Raw genomic sequence first — 16,330 nt, forward strand, 5'->3', positions numbered from 1 at the left:
GTCAATTTTAAGTTTGGGTGCCTTTTCAGGTGTTCAGATGGGACAGTGACGGGATAAAATTGGAAATTAAAAAATTGTGTAATTACTGCTTACGATGGGTTCTTCCTCCAGCACTCCAAGAACCATCACGGTAGACAACGATTCATCGGTTGGTGTAATCGACATCTCGGATGATGTGGTAAAACGCCTTAAAACGGGAATGCCTCCGAAGGAAGGTAAATTTCTTTGTATTGAACTATTTTGAGTAAGTAAATGTCTGCGAGTAAACGATTAATCTCAGTTATGCAATAAGAAAAACAAAATTAGTAAATAGTTGAATCAAATGCTGCTTGTTTCATAAGGTACTCGGCAGCAATCACAAAGTGATCCCCAATTTGTAGATGGCAACGTTCCAAGCTCCTATCCAAACCCTTTGCCACATCCTTCAGCCGGCTATGGCGAACCTTCACTGACATCCCTACAGATACGCCGGGAGAAGGAACAAGAATTGAGGGCAAACGATATTTACTGGGCGAAACGACTACAAAATCTCGAGGCCAATCTACAAAAAACTAACCAAATATTAGAAAAAGAGTATAATGATGCGGTAAATATCATTTCTTTTTATCTTGATTTCGTATTTTATCCAATCTTTGCTTGTTTTCGGTTTTAGATAATAGACGTGAAAAAACGTTTCGAAAGTACTGCGGTTAGTCACCAATTGCCACCGTGCCAGGACCATAAGGCTAAAGTTATTGAGTGCTACCAAAAAAATCCGTATGAGACCCTGAACTGTTCGGCAAGCGTAAAAGCTTTTACCGATTGTGTAAACCTTAATCGTATCCAGCTTTTGCATGAGAAGGCGTCCGATTTAAACAAAACGGATAAATAATGGAAAGGTTTCAAAACAGGAATAAAAGAATGCTAGGACGGTAATTTATACTTGTTTATTTTGTGAACATGGTAGGTAAAAACGAGAATTTTCTGAACTTCGCCTTAGTTTTTCGTTTACCAATGTTTATGGAATAAAGAGGAACGGAATAGATAGAAACTTAACAGGCGATTTAGACCTTCTAAAGTGGCACTCATTTTTCCCAGGTTTTTCATATCATTTTCTTCCTTCTCGGATTTCTTATCTTGTTCAGCTGATTTCGGCGCATCTTTGTCATTGGAGAGTATTTCTTCTAATCTTTCCTCTAATTCTTGCAAAATGTCGTACCCGACTATACTTTTCTTTCCATCATGACCCCAGTAAACGTTTCTTTTATGGTCGGTTAAACATTCGTTATTGTGAGTATCTGAATACCTTGTCCAATCAGAATTGTCCTTTGTTTCCTCTTCTGGTGCACGATTTGCGATAGTTTGTGCGGCTTCCTCGAGAATTTCTTCAGGTGTTTTTGGCTGTTGCAAGATCGAATTACGCTTGATAATTGTGGTTTTTACGAGCGAATCCGTATCATCAACCGTTTCGTAGCTGTGCAGATTATTGAGTTTATTTTGCGATTTTTTACTGTCATTGTCATCGCTGTTTCCGCTTCCAGACGATGAAAAGGGTAGACTGTTCAGTCTACCACGAAGAACCGGAGTCAGTACTTTGAGTAGAGCAGTTTTTCTGGCGCAAAGTGCCATTTTTAGTGTTACCGTAATTTTTGAAAGTTACTAAAATTAGATTGCTATGATTTGCCTTACTTTCAAGCATTTGCATATCGGTCCTTACATGATCAACACCGTTGGTTGAAGAAAATACGACATATTTGTATTTTATTAAAGCACAGAAAAAAATATAAATTTATAATATTTTAGGTGTGTTTCAGTATTCCTTTCTTACCACAGACTAACAGACATAACACTCGAAAGCAATTCTTCGCTCGCTTTAACGGTCAATTTAAATATATTTTAGTTGGGACCAAGGTGCTTAGAGTTCTAAGGTGATTCGTCTTTGGCAGTGAGAAGTGAGGTAAGCGTGCAGGAAACTGCGGGGAAGAATAATGACAGCGAACAACTTTGTTTACATACTGAAATCCAAACAAACATGCATAGGGATGTAGTAAACAATGTTGTTAGCTGTCGTTTCTAGAACCAACATGGCTGATCGGCGATTTCGAGGATCGTATCACCTGAGAATAAAAGCTCCTTGGTTGGGACTGTGGCCGCATTTGAGATTATGACGCCTCTGATATATGCGCAAGGATGCGGGGGATAGACCACTAGTGAAAAATTGTTCCCAAGCCGGAGGGATAACCCTTGCGCAAATGAATGCTTGGGACCGTGTATCACAGGTGCAGCTAGTGTTATAGTAAAAGTGTCGGATCGAAATTTTTTAAGGAATTTACTCATAGTGTTATGTCTGTTAGTCTGTGTTCTTACTCTGAGTTTATAAGAAGTCGCTGCATTTTACACCGTTCATAAGAAAAAAAGAAACGACCACGGTTACATAAAAAATGCAGCATGTCTAGCGAACACCATGCGCGAATTTCAGATTTCTAGATCATCAATAATTTCCAGATCATCTGAAATATTTACACAGATTGTTATGTTGTTCTATTTTACATCATCTACTAAAATAGATCGATCGCAATGCTGAGATGCAGTTTTATTTTTCGAGCACTTTTTTGGATCAGATTTAAAACAGCTCGACTATTTTGTTTTAAATTTTCCATAATTTAAAACACGAATAAAACACTGTTCTATATTTTTTTCATTAGCATGTGTGACGACTGACAGCAGAAAAAAAACCTGTTTTAATCCACCTAGAGGTGCAATTGTGCCTTTCTCATTTCTCCAAACTATGATTTAATAGCTGGTTCGTACAATATAACATTATGGAAATGTCTTTCATTCTTATTACACTTGGTAAGTATATATAAGAGCACCTTTTTGCATTCATCGCGGTACCGGTTTGAATCGGAGTTTTCTATGTGATCGCACTCCACAACCCGTAACTCCGGAGCTGGAAGTCGGATGGAGATGGAATTTAATATCAGTTTCTGGGGACGCCACAAATTTCATTTGAGACTAAGTTGATCAAATCGGTCTAGCCATTTTCGAGAAACCAATATAACCATTATTCTGAATTTGGATGCTTCCGGATCCGTCGATGGTGGTCAGTGTGGCCAAACAGACTTTGAATGACTGTTGGTGACCTAGATCTACAAATTCAACAGTTGTTGGAAAAAAATCACCTTTTTACATTCATCGCAGAATACGTTAGAACCGGGATTTGCTGCGTGATCGTACGTATCACCCTGTAATTCAGGAACCAGAACTCGGATCTACACAAAATTCAACAGCAGCTGATGGACCTTTCATTTAAAATCAAGTTTGTCAAAATCGGTTCAGAAAATTCCGAGAAACTGATGTGGACAAATCAACAAATTTTGTTTTGTAACCATACTCTTCAACTCGTAATCCGGAACAAGATGTCAGTTGAAAATGAAATTCAATAGCAACCTATGGGAATATTATACCTTTCATTTGAATCTTAGTTTGTAAAAATCGGTTCAGCCATCTCCGAGAAACCGATGTGAACATTTTGTTAACAAATCCGCACATACACACCCATACATACACACAGATATTTTGCGATCTCGGCGAACTAAGTCGAATGTTACATGAGACTCGGCCCTCCGGGCCTCGGTTGGAAAATCGGTTTTTTGGAGCAATTGCATAACCTTTCTATATGAGAAAGGCAAAAGAGTAATATTTAATTAGCTTAATTAGCATGAGTTCAATGTTATCTTCTCATACGTCTCCCAACCTTTGAACGGAACGGATCGTTATATTTCACAGTGGTGTTCGGTGTGTGAATTTCAGTGATTGAAGGTCATCCTTTGTTCGTTCGTTAGCTGCCATTCTGCTGGTGCCGGCAGTAAATCCAGTACATTGTTTTCGCTGGTGCGGAACAATCGACGTTGTTTGCAGATAAGTTTTGCTTTATTTTTTTTCCTCGTTTGCTTTCTTTCCTTTTCCCTACTTTTACTCTACCTTGTAATCAAATAATAAGACACATTCCCGTTTATATAACGCTCTGCCCTCGTGCTTAAATGGCCGAGGGCGAAATACCATCTGATGTAATCATGGAAGTCCCTGATCCCCCTAATACTCGCATTGCTCTCCGTATAAAGCAGTACCCAGAAGGTTCCTCTGGGCCATGGGTGGTATATTTTCGGACCGGAGAGAAACCGGTTAATATATTAAAACTTTCTCGAGATCTGACTGCTAATTACCCGGCCGTAACTCAGATAACACGTGTTCGGGCAAACAAGATACGTGTTCTAGTGAATGATCTCGGCCAGGCAAACGCGATTGCTTGCTGTGAGCGCTTTACGCGGGAATTTAAAGCGTACGTGCCTTGTGTGGCCTGTGAAATCGATGGGGTAGTGTCCGAACCGGGCCTGAAATGTGAAGAACTGTTGGAGCACGGGGTTGGCTGCTTTAAGGACCCCTCACTTGAACAGATTAAGATCTTGGAATGCAAACAATTGTATACCGCAAACACCGAGGGAGGTAAGACTACCTACTCTCTATCAGGCTCGATTCGGGAGACATTCGCCGGGTCCTCTCTTCCCAACTACATCCTCCTTGACAAGGTTCGCCTACCAGTTCGCCTGTTCGTACCGCGGGTCATGAACTGCAGCAATTGCAAGCAGTTGGGCCACACAGCCACATATTGTGGAAATAAGAAACGATGCGGCAAATGCGAAGGAGAGCATGAGGATGACTCTTGCGACAAAGAAACTGAAAAGTGTATTTGCTGCGGGGGCCCTTCACATGCTCTTAAATCATGTCCTGCGTACAAGCAGCGCGGGGATAAAATTAAGCGCTCCCTTAAGGAACGCTCAAGGCGTTCTTATGCAGAAATGCTAAAGAATGCTTCGCCATCTGTCCTGTCCGAAAATCCCTATGCTGGTTTGGCTAACGTTGAGCAAGAATCTGACGACCCACGAGAGGGAACATCTTTGGTTAACCCAGGGGAATCCAGGAAGAGGAGAAATCCAGCCTCCCCTACATTGCCTCGTAAGGGTGCCAAGGTGTCGTCCACTCAGAGTGCGCCATCTACAACCAATAAATCCAACGGAAGTGATGCACAAAAGCCGAAGCAATTTGCTCCAGGACTTGGAAATATTAATTCTAACAAGGAGTACCCACCACTTCCAGGGACATCAAAAACCCCAAGTGTCCCCTTTTTTCAAACAGATACTCAGTCCAGTAGCGGACTAATGAAATTTTCTGACATAGTGGACTTAATTTTCACAGCTTTCAATGTTACTGATCCTCTTAAAAGCCTTCTGATACGTTTTCTCCCTATAGTGCAAACATTTTTGAAGCAGTTGACTACTAAATGGCCCCTCCTTGCAGCGATCGTATCCTTCGATGGCTAAGTCATCGAACGAGGTCACCGATTCGATCACTGTTCTACAGTGGAACAGCAGAAGTATCCTCCCGAAAATCGATTCCTTTAAATTTTTACTAAATAGTTTAAAATGTGATGCTTTCGCATTATGTGAAACTTGGTTAACTTCCGATATAAATCTCAACTTCCACGACTTTAATATAATTCGTCTGGATCGAGAAAACCCCTATGGAGGAGTACTTTTGGGGATCAAAAAGTGCTATTCTTTCAACCGAATTAACCTCCCTTCGACACCAGGCATTGAAAGTTTTAATCAAAGGTAAAGACCTTTGCATTGCCTCCATCTACATTCCTCCTAGAGCCTCGGTAGGGCACCGAACGCTTTGTAATATCACGGAATCCTTACCGGCACCGCGACTAGTTCTGGGAGACTTTAACTCGCACGGTACGGTATGGGGCTGTCTTCATGATGATAATAGATCAACATTAATCCAAGATCTTTGCGATAATTTCAACATGACCATCTTAAACACGGGAGAAATGACGCGGATTCCTACACCACCAGCACGCGCAAGCGCGTTGGATTTGTCGCTTTGCTCGACATCGCTACAGTTAGATTGCATGTGGAAGGTGATCCCTGATCCCCACGGTAGCGATCATTTGCCTATCGTGATTTCAATTGCTAACGGTTCAAGACCATCGGAAACAATCAATGTCTCATATGACCTCACACGGAACATTGATTGGAAGAGTTACGCGACCGCGATATCCGTTAAAATCGAATCCACTCAAGAACTTCCTCCGGAGGAAGAGTACAGGTTTTTGGCTGGCTTGATTCTCGACAGTGCGAATCAAGCTCAGACTAAACCAGTACCCAGCGCGAATACCCATGGACGGTCTCCCACCCTGTGGTGGAATAAAGAGTGCTCAGAGCTGTACGCGGAAAAGTCCACTGCATATAAGGCCTTCCGGGAAGACGGGTTACCCGCTAGCTATCAACAGTACGCGTCGTTAGAAAGGCGAATGAAGAGTCTAATGAATGCCAAAAAACGCAGTTATTGGCGCCGGTTCGTCGACGGGTTAACGAGAGAAACAGCGATGAGCACTCTTTGGGGTACGGCTCGACGTATGCGTAACCGTAATAGTACCAACGAGAACGTGGAATATTCAAACCGTTGGATATTCGCTTTCGCCAAGAAGATCTGTCCGGACTCTGTCCCGGTACAGAAAACGTGCCGCGCCGCGTCTCCTCACGATACCGCGAACGAAACACCGTTTTCGATGGTGGAGTTCTCACTTGCTCTCTTATCGTGCAGCAATAACGCCCCAGGGTTAGACAGAATCAAATTCAACTTGCTGAAGAATCTGCCTGACACTGCAAAAAGACGCTTGTTGAATTTATTTAACAAGTTTCTTGAGGGTAACATTGTCCCTCATGACTGGAGGCAAGTGAAGGTCATCGCCATCCAAAAACCAGGAAAACCAGCCTCCGACCACAACTCGTATCGGCCGATTGCAATGCTGTCCTGTATTCGGAAGTTGTTCGAGAAAATGATCTTGTTTCGCCTCGACAATTGGGTTGAAGCAAATGGCTTACTGTCAGATACACAATTTGGCTTCCGCAAAGGCAAAGGAACGAACGATTGCCTTGCGTTGCTTTCTACAGAAATCCAAATGGCCTATGCTAACAAAGAGCAGATGGCATCAGTCTTCTTGGATATTAAGGGGGCTTTTGACTCAGTTTCTATCAACATTCTGTCAGAGAAGCTGCACCAGCATGGTCTTTCACCAATTTTAAATAACTTTTTGCTAAACCTGTTGTCTGAAAAGCACATGCACTTTTCGCATGGCGATTTAACAACATCGCGATTTAGCTACATGGGTCTTCCCCAGGGCTCATGTCTAAGCCCCCTGCTCTACAATTTCTACGTGAATGACATTGACGATTGTCTTGCCAATTCATGCACGCTAAGGCAACTTGCAGACGATGGGGTGGTCTCTGTTACAGGGCCCAAAGCTGCCGACTTGCAAGGACTATTACAAAATACCTTGGACAATTTGTCTGCTTGGGCTCTTCAGCTGGGTATTGAGTTCTCCACGGAGAAAACTGAGTTGGTTGTTTTTTCTAGGAAGCGTGAGCCAGCGCAACTCCAGCTTTTATTAATGGGTGCAACGATCAACCAGGTTTTCACATTTAAATATCTCGGGGTCTGGTTCGACTCTAAAGGTACCTGGGGATGTCACATTAGGTATCTGAAACAGAAATGCCAACAAAGGATTAATTTTCTCCGAACAATAACTGGAACATGGTGGGGTGCTCACCCAGGAGACCTGATCAGGTTGTACCAAACAACGATATTGTCGGTGATGGAGTACGGGTGTTTCTGTTTCCGCTCCGCTGCGAACATACACTTCATCAAACTGGAGAGAATCCAGTATCGTTGCTTGCGCATTGCCTTGGGTTGCATGCACTCGACCCATACGATGAGTCTCGAAGTGCTGGCGGGCGTTCTTCCGCTAAAAAATCGATTTTGGGAACTCTCATATCGATTGCTCATCCGATGCGACATTCTGAACCCGTTGGTAATTCAAAATTTCGAGAGGCTCGTCGAGCTCAAACCCGTTTTATGTCCTTGTACTTTGACTACATGGCACAGAGTATCAATCCTTCTTCGTACAATCCCAACCGTGTCCGTTTCCTAGATACTTCTGATTCTATTTTATAATAAATTCCGAGAAGTCGACTGCGACAAAATGTTTTACACTGACGGATCAAATCTCGATGGGTCCACTGGCTTCGGTATCTTCAGTAATACTATCACCGCTTCATTCAAGCTCAATGATCCTGCTTCAGTTTACGTCGCAGAGTTAGCTGCAATTCAGTACACCCTTGGGATCATCGACACTCTGCCCACAGATCACTACTTCATCGTTTCGGACAGCATCAGCTCTATCGAGGCTCTTCGTGCGGTGAAGCCTAAAAAGCAACTCCCGTATTTTCTGGGGAAGATACAGGAGTCCTTGTCCTACGTTATCTGAAAAATCTTATCAGATTACCTTTGTTTGGGTCCCCTCTCATTGTTCTATCCCGGGCAATGAAAAGGCCGACTCATTAGCAAAGGTGGGCGCATTAAATGGTGACATATACGAAAGACCAATCTGCTTCAATAAATTTTTTTGTATTTGTCGTCAGAGGAGGCTCAAAAGTTGGCAAACCTCGTGGAGCAATGGGGAACTTGGACGATGGCTACATTCGATTATCCCAAAGGTATCAACGAAGCCTTGGTTCAGGGGGATGGATGTGGGTCGGGATTTTATTCGTGTAATGTCCTGACTTATGTCCAATCACTACACCATGAATGCGCATTTGCGGCGTATTGGGCTTGCGGAAAGTAGTCTGTGCGCTTGTGACGAGGGCTATCACGACATCGAGCACGTTGTCTGGGTATGCGCCGGGTATTGTGACGCCAGGTTTCAGTTAAAGGATTCCCTTCGGGCCCAAGGTAGACCACCCAATGTACCAGTCCGAGATATGCTGGCAACTCGTGATTTCCCCTATATGTCCCTTATTTATACTTTCATAAAATCGACAAATATCCCAATTTAGCCCCTCTCTTTTTATTTCTCGTTTTTAGAGTTTCCTCCTGCCTTGTGGAACCGATCAGCTCCAGAGTGCCACTATGTAACCGCCGTCGCCCTTACCACTACGCCTGCATAGAAGGAAACTGAAGCGAGAGCGACTCGAGGTCCGATGACTTTTGAAGGATTCCCCGCGGGTCCGAAGAATACCATCCGCCAATCCGGTACTCGACGACTTACTAGACTGAGGCGCAAATTTGTTTCGCTGATCCCCCCCCCTCCCGTTTGAGCGAAAGTTGCAAGTTTTGCTCTTCTTTCCCTGTCACCATACGCCTTCTCTCCCCTGTTCTTGATACAACTGCTGCTACACTGATGTGGAAATAAGCCACCCTCTGAATATCTTGACCAAGCATAAGTTTTCGTTAAAAAAATCAAATTAGTATTCTGTATTCCTAGTTTTAAGATAGCTATAATTTTTACTCTTTATTGAAACTCTTGTCCTCCATCTTGTAAATAGAATTGAATCCCTAGTTTTAAGATTTCTGTGAAGTTTCTCAAAAAATATTTGTTCCCCCTTTTGTGTACTAAACTATATTGTTAGTTTTAAGATAACCGTAAAATATTTCGTAAAATATTATTACTCCCCCTCTTGTATATCAAAGTGAATCCCTTGTTTTAAATTTTTTCATAAAAAAAACTTTTGGCCCTCTCTTGTATATTGAATCTTATTTCTAGTCTTAAGATAGCTGTAAACTTTTTTTTTCCTTTGTAAAAAAAATATTTCAACATTGTAACCTCCTAGTTTTAAGATATCCAAAATGTAAAAACATAAGCATTTGGCACCGCCAAGCTAACGCATTTGTGCCTATCAAATAAACGAAATGAATAAAAAAAATAATGTTATCTTCATGTGATTATATTTTGAAATGTTGGTGGAATGGGTTTGAAAGTGGAGGGAATGGGGGGTTAGTAGAGTGGTAGTGGAGGATCAGGATGCGTCAGAAATCCTTCATCTTATTTCGGTATACGGGGTGGATGAAGGAAATGTGGGCGTGAGGGTGGTCCAAGGGGAGGGGAGTGATGAAGGAGGGTGGTGTAAGGGCAAGGCGGGGGGGGGGGGGGGGGAGGTGAGGCGACGCAATACTCAACTGAATATTTTTCCTTCCATTTGAGACTTGGTTTGAGAAAATCGGTTCACTCATCACCGAAGAACCGATGTGACTTTAATTGTGGAATATGCTCGGAATTCCGGACTTCCGGAATCGTCGATAGTGGACAATATATTCAAAGAATGTTTGATTGGCAATCAGTGATCTATATCTGCGATTAGAAGTAATTTGGTGACCATTTCAATAGTTTTTAGCCTCTGAGGTATTACGATTGTACCGATTTATATGGGAAATTCCAGTTTATCCTTACTAACACCCCTGTTCCGGAAGCAAGAGTCAGAACCGAATGAAATTCAGCTGCAGTCAATGGTATTACTGTATCTTTCATTTGAAATCAAGTTTGTAAAAATCGGTAGAGAATTCGTTGGGGAATGGGTGTGATATTAGCTTAGGAACTTGGCGGGTTCCCCGGGGGCGTTATGAACCGTCATAGGTGGCCAATGTGGTCAAAGCTGCTTTAATTGATCATTAGTGATCCAGACCCGCAAACTAGAGTAATGTTACATCAATTTTAATATGTTTTACAACATTTTAACATCATGGTGGTACCAGTTTATATGGGAATTTGCTGTGTGACCGCACTCTTCAACCCGTAACTCCGGAACCGGAAGTCGGATCGACTAAAAATTCAATAGCAGCTTATGGGAGCATTATACCTTTCAGATGAAACTAAGTTTGCGAAAATCGGTTCAGCCATCTCTGAGACAATTGTGTGAGTTTAAATGACACACACACATACATACACACAGACATTTACCGATCTCGACGAACTGAATCGAATGGTGTATGACACTCGGCCCTCCGGGCCTCGGTTAAAAAGTCGATTTTTACAGTGATTGCATAGCCTTTCTTTGTATGAGAAAGGCAAAAAGGTGCAAAATCGGCAAAGTCTCAAAAAGTCGATTTTTATAAAAAAAATTTTTTTCGAGATAACATAAAATCTCGACGTTTCATGCATTTTAAAGATGTTTGGCATCAAAAATACGGATTCGATTTCTGAAATTTCATGTCATGTTTTTTCCCCCCTTTGAAAAAAAAATTTGAGTTCCGGCTTATATGGGAATTTCATATGTGACCGGACGGTTTAGTCTATATTTCCGGAACCATATAAGCGATCCGTACGAAATTTTATAGACATCTATGGGGATATTATAGCTATCATTTGGGACTAAGTTTGTGAAAATTGGCCCAACCATTTCCGGGAAACTGATGTGAGTTCGTAAATTTTGAAAGATGGCCGCTTTTCCCGGGCACTTCCGGAACCGTCTATGGTGGTTAATGTAGTCAACGAAAGTTTGGTTGGCCGTCGGTGACCTAGAACAGCAAATTTAAGTTGTTTGAGAGACATTTTAGCGAAATTTTTACCTTTTTTTTGCTTTCATCGGAGTATCGGTTTGAATCACAATTTGCTATGTGATCGCACGCCACAACCTGTAACTCCGGAACCGGAAGTCGGATCGGGATGAAATTAAATAGCCATTTACGGGGACGCAATACCTTTCATTTGAGGCCAAGTTTAGTCGAATCGGTCTAGCCATCTCCGAGAAACCGATGTGACTGTTATTCTGAATTTAGATACTTCCGCCGGGGCTTCCGGAACCGAGGATGGTGGCCAATGCGGCCAAATAGACTTTGAATGGATGTTAGTGACCTAATACTACAAATCGAAGCAGTTGTGGTCATATTTTGGAAAAAATTTCACCTTTATACATTCATTGCAGAATTTATTAAAATCGACATTTTCTGCGTGTTCGTACTTATCGCCCTGTAATTCCGGAACCGGAAGTCGGATCCATTAGAAATTCAATAGCAGCCTATGGGAACGTTGCACCTTTCATTTGAGACTAAGTTTGTCAAAATCGGTTCAGCCATCTCTGAGAAAAATGAGTGACATTTTTGGTCACATACACACACACATACACACACACATACATACATACACACATACATACACACACACAGACATTTGCCGAACTCGACGAACTGAATCGAATGGTATATGTCACTCGGCCCTCCGGGCCTCCGTTAAAAAGTCGGTTTTCAAAGCAATTGCAATACCTTTCCATTGAGAAAGGCAAAAAGGTGCGAAATCGGCAAAGTCCCAAAAAGTCGATCTTTATAAAAAAATTTTTTTTCGAGATAACATAAAATCTCGACGTTTCATGCATTTTAAATATGTTTGGCATCAAAAATACGAATTCGATTTCTGAAATTTCATGAGGTCCCCCCTTTGAAAAAAAATTTGAGTTCCGGCTTATATGGGAATTTCATATGTGACCGGACGGTTTAGTCTATATTTCCGGAACCATATAAGCGATCCGTACGAAATTTTATAGACATCTATGGGGATATTATAGCTATCATTTGGGACTAAGTTTGTGAAAATTGGCCCAACCATTTCCGGGAAACTGATGTGAGTTCGTAAATTTTGAAAGATGGCCGCTTTTCCCGGGCACTTCCGGAACCGTCTATGGTGGTTAATGTAGTAACGAAAGTTTGGTTGGCCGTCGGTGACCTAGAACAGCAAATTTAAGTTGTTTGAGAGACATTTTAGTGAAATTTTTACCTTTTTTGCTTTCATCGGAGTATCGGTTTGAATCACAATTTGCTATGTGATCGCACGCCACAACCTGTAACTCCGGAACCGGAAGTCGGATCGGGATGAAATTAAATAGCCATTTACGGGGACGCAATACCTTTCATTTGAGGCCAAGTTTAGTCGAATCGGTCTAGCCATCTCCGAGAAACCGATGTGACTGTTATTCTGAATTTAGATACTTCCGCCGGGGTTTCCGGAACCGAGGATGGTGGCCAATGTGGCCAAATAGACTTTGAATGGATGTTAGTGACCTAATACTACAAATCGAAGCAGTTGTGGTCATATTTTGGAAAATTTTTCACCTTTATACATTCATTGCAGAATTTATTAAAATCGACATTTTCTGCGTGTTCGTACTTATCACCCTGTAATTCCGGAACCGGAAGTCGGATCCATTAGAAATTCAATAGCAGCCTATGGGAACGTTGCACCTTTCATTTGAGACTAAGTTTGTCAAAATCGGTTCAGCCATCTCTGAGAAAAACACATACATACATACATACATACACACATACATACACACACAGACATTTGCCGAACTCGACGAACTGAATCGAATGGTATATGTCACTCGGCCCTCCGGGCCTCCGTTAAAAAGTCGGTTTTCAGAGCAATTGCAATACCTTTCTATTGAGAAAGGCAAAACGTATGTGTTACATAAGTGACAAACAATAACAAAATCAAATAAAACATAGCATTGGAAGCACCGTGTTCTAGATGTATTTTGACAGATTCGAATTATCCGACGGCTTGTCATTTTGAAACAAATTTACATCATAGCATTGCGAACAGCCTGATGAAAAAATTTAGAACAGTGTTCTCAACGTAGCCTTTTTGTTTGATGATTCAGAATAAGTCAGAGTGTCGAAGTGATTAGATGGCAAATAAAGCTCTTAAAAAATCAATATATTTTGTTTCAAACTTAATAAACCAGTCATGCCATTTTTGTTGAAAGCTACGAAGACAAGGTTTAATAGCTTACCAATATAGAAAATAGCGTTCTTGAGCCAAAGCTATAAAAGCGTTTCCTTCCTGCAACAGGCGGGATAGATTCGTAGTTGCTGTACGTATATGCTGAAGAATCATTTGTGCTACTCTAACCCCTCTAACCATACTCGATCACAGCACTACATCATTTCATCATCAGTACTTATTATACAGCAGCTAGAAGGTACCAAACACATTGGCCTATAATCGCCTATAACAAACACCGAAATGGGTATTAGGGACATGACCATTTGAATCCCACAATTTGCTTGGAAATAAACGTCCACCTTGCCAGAGGTTCGCTTAACACAGTAAGGTTAAGACCCACGACACTCCGTGCGCAACTAGCATATTTTAGTTCTGCCAGCCCCTTCAGTCTTCGGCACGGAGAAACACCTTGACTTGAGGACTCTTGTTTTAAGTCGCCTCTTACGACATGGAACCCAGTGGATCAATTCATGGTTGAGATACTTCAACAAAAGAGATTATAACTACTAGAGGTCGCTTGTCGCTGCTAACACTGAAAATTTATCATCTCGCTCTCACATATGCTAGGCCCATTATTTTGACACATTTTACCCCGAGTACACATGTCAAAGTAATGGGATACAACATGCTAGAGCGAGACCCCATGTTTCGGTCCGTGAATACATGGAGACAGTAGCGCTTTGCTCTCTCTAGTAGTTATAATCTCCCCCATAGGAAATTTGACAGTTGTGAAATTTCCCAGTCGACCGACTAAATCGGGTGCTTCGAGGTCGACCGATTAGTTAACCGACTAAGTTGGGTTTCGTCGGTAAACAAAAACAACATTCGTCGGCATATTAATCACCAGATTTAATCTGTGTAAATCTGGTTCCAGTTTTAAACTACCAAGTAATCGACCGATTTAGTAGGTTGAAATAGACCGATTTCAACAGATTTCATCGGACATATTTATTCGGTTGTCGCGTCGTCAGACTCCCATGTTAAACTCCCATAAACGTCGGTTAATCAATAATCGACCGATTAATTGGTGGCATAGTCGGCCGATTGTGCCAACACAAGCCGATTTAGCCGATTCTGTCACGTTCGTCCGAATGACATTCGCCCGGAAGCCATTTACCCGAAGGACATTTGCCCGAATGTCACATAAACCCGAATGTCATTCATCCGAATGCCACGAACACCCGAAAGACATTCGCCCGAATGCAACATAAACCCGAATGCCATTCGCCCGAATTCCATATACCCGAAAAACATCGAAATGTCAATTGAAAAAATTTAATTTATTAAGATGAAATACAAATTTTATTACATTTGATGATATGAAGAAATTAACACTAAAGCTATACCAGTCAAATAGTTAATCCAATCACCTGGTTTGTATGATTTAACTAGGGTTTCCAGTTTTAAGTCCTTTCGTGAGTTCTTTTTAGACTTTTTAGCTGTTGGCACCGCTTGTAGTGTACGTAAAACATACGTACTAGGGTTTTTCTCTTCAAGCTGCAACTGCTTCAACACACCATAGAATTTCCACGGCCTAACAAACCGTTCCATTTATTGTGCTAGTCTTCCACATTATTGGTGGTTCTAGGAAACTTTGTCGATACATTTTCGAAAACTGACCACGGAGCGGGGGCAAAGAAGGGTTATCGAAACTTTTTGATTAGTTTCCATCCTACCAAAAATACAATTTTTACTAATGTAATCCAAAAAATCGTCGAGAGCCTTTGGACAACTTTTCCTCAATTCTTCGAGTGCCATTGGAATACCTTGATGGGGCAAGAAAGCCAAGGCAACAACTTGTTTGTAAATTAGTTGTATTCGGTGATCTTCCGAATATTTTGTCTGACGATCAAGTTGTTTTTTTTTCTGAAAAAACTTGAACTGTCTCGAAATCCAATATTACGTAGAGAGCTATTTGGTTGGTATATAGATTCAAGAAATTGCTCTTGTTTTGAAAGAAGGAATCAACCCTTATGTTTGAGTATGCCGGGCAGACGAGTGGATCAACAGTTTCTTTGCAGACTTATTTGGCATCCAAGGATTTGTCATGTTTGAAAGAAGCAATCAACCCCTAATTGTGGGCAAAGAGCTGCTCATGTTTAAAAGAAGGAATCAATCCCTAAGTGTGAGTAAACCGGGCAAACGAGTAGATCACCGGTTTGATTGCGAGGGCTATTTGGTACACAAACTCAAAGAACTGCTCATATTTAAAGAAGGAATCTACCCCTATATTTCAGTTAACCAAGCATACCAATGGATCACAGGTTTGCCGAGTAGAGACCTCCGCTTCGGTTCCTCGACCTCGGTAATTGTGGCAAAGCCGCATCACACTAGCTTCGCCACATAACATTTATGAGCTACTATTTACTAACGGTGTAGTGCCAAATGGACTCCCACCATGCAAGATATAATTACTAATTTAATTGATTCAATTCGTTAACGGAACATCTTAATATATATTTACCCCGATCGGTTGTGTTTCCGAAAGATTTCTTATTATTTTGTCCGGTTTATCACAAGATTTCACCGCTCGAGCTGACAACTGCGTCCTATATGCATCAGTTTGCACCTGAAGAGCATTTGTGGCGTTGGCAACAGAACCTCAGTGACGTCGGATAGAACACCTAAAAGCGATGTCGCATGCCACATTGGTCAGTTTACGGTTGACTAATGTAG

The 16,330-nt window shown here is 41.7% G+C and overlaps 2 protein-coding genes across 3 annotated transcripts; one reads left to right on the forward strand and one right to left on the reverse strand.

The window, feature by feature from the left end:
- Positions 1–915, forward strand: LOC131676894 (MICOS complex subunit MIC19). 2 transcript variants are annotated; one of them, XM_058956296.1, is made up of 3 exons: positions 1–215; positions 381–586; positions 653–915. In XM_058956296.1, exons 1-3 carry the CDS (start codon positions 95–97, stop codon positions 869–871), a joined length of 546 nt encoding a protein of 181 aa, XP_058812279.1. In that variant the 5' UTR covers positions 1–94; the 3' UTR covers positions 872–915. The 2 variants fall into 2 exon arrangements, with proteins under 2 accessions (XP_058812279.1, XP_058812270.1); XM_058956287.1 differs by having other exon boundaries at positions 4–215; positions 342–586.
- Positions 916–987: 72 nt separating this feature from the next.
- LOC131676003 (uncharacterized) lies at positions 988–1,799 on the reverse strand. Its single transcript, XM_058955128.1, has 2 exons — positions 1,697–1,799; positions 988–1,638 (listed from the first exon to the last, which is right to left on the reverse strand). The coding sequence occupies exon 2, from the start codon at positions 1,606–1,608 to the stop codon at positions 988–990; it is 621 nt and encodes a 206-aa protein (XP_058811111.1). The 5' UTR covers positions 1,609–1,638; positions 1,697–1,799.
- Between the last annotated feature and the right edge of the window lie 14,531 nt (positions 1,800–16,330).

The sequence above is a fragment of the Topomyia yanbarensis genome, chromosome 1, assembly GCF_030247195.1.
Source record: "Topomyia yanbarensis strain Yona2022 chromosome 1, ASM3024719v1, whole genome shotgun sequence".
NCBI classification, from domain to species: Eukaryota; Metazoa; Arthropoda; class Insecta; order Diptera; family Culicidae; genus Topomyia; species Topomyia yanbarensis.

Coding starts and splice junctions, on each gene's coding strand:
- LOC131676003 (XM_058955128.1), bottom strand. CDS start 1,608: ATGGCACTTTGCGCCAGAAAAACTGCTCTACTCAAAGTACTGACTCCG.
- LOC131676894 (XM_058956287.1), top strand. CDS start 95: ATGGGTTCTTCCTCCAGCACTCCAAGAACCATCACGGTAGACAACGAT. Junction 216..341: donor GGGAATGCCTCCGAAGGAAG/GTAAATTTCTTT, acceptor TTGTTTCATAAG/GTACTCGGCAGCAATCACAA. Junction 587..652: donor AAAAAGAGTATAATGATGCG/GTAAATATCATT, acceptor TTTCGGTTTTAG/ATAATAGACGTGAAAAAACG.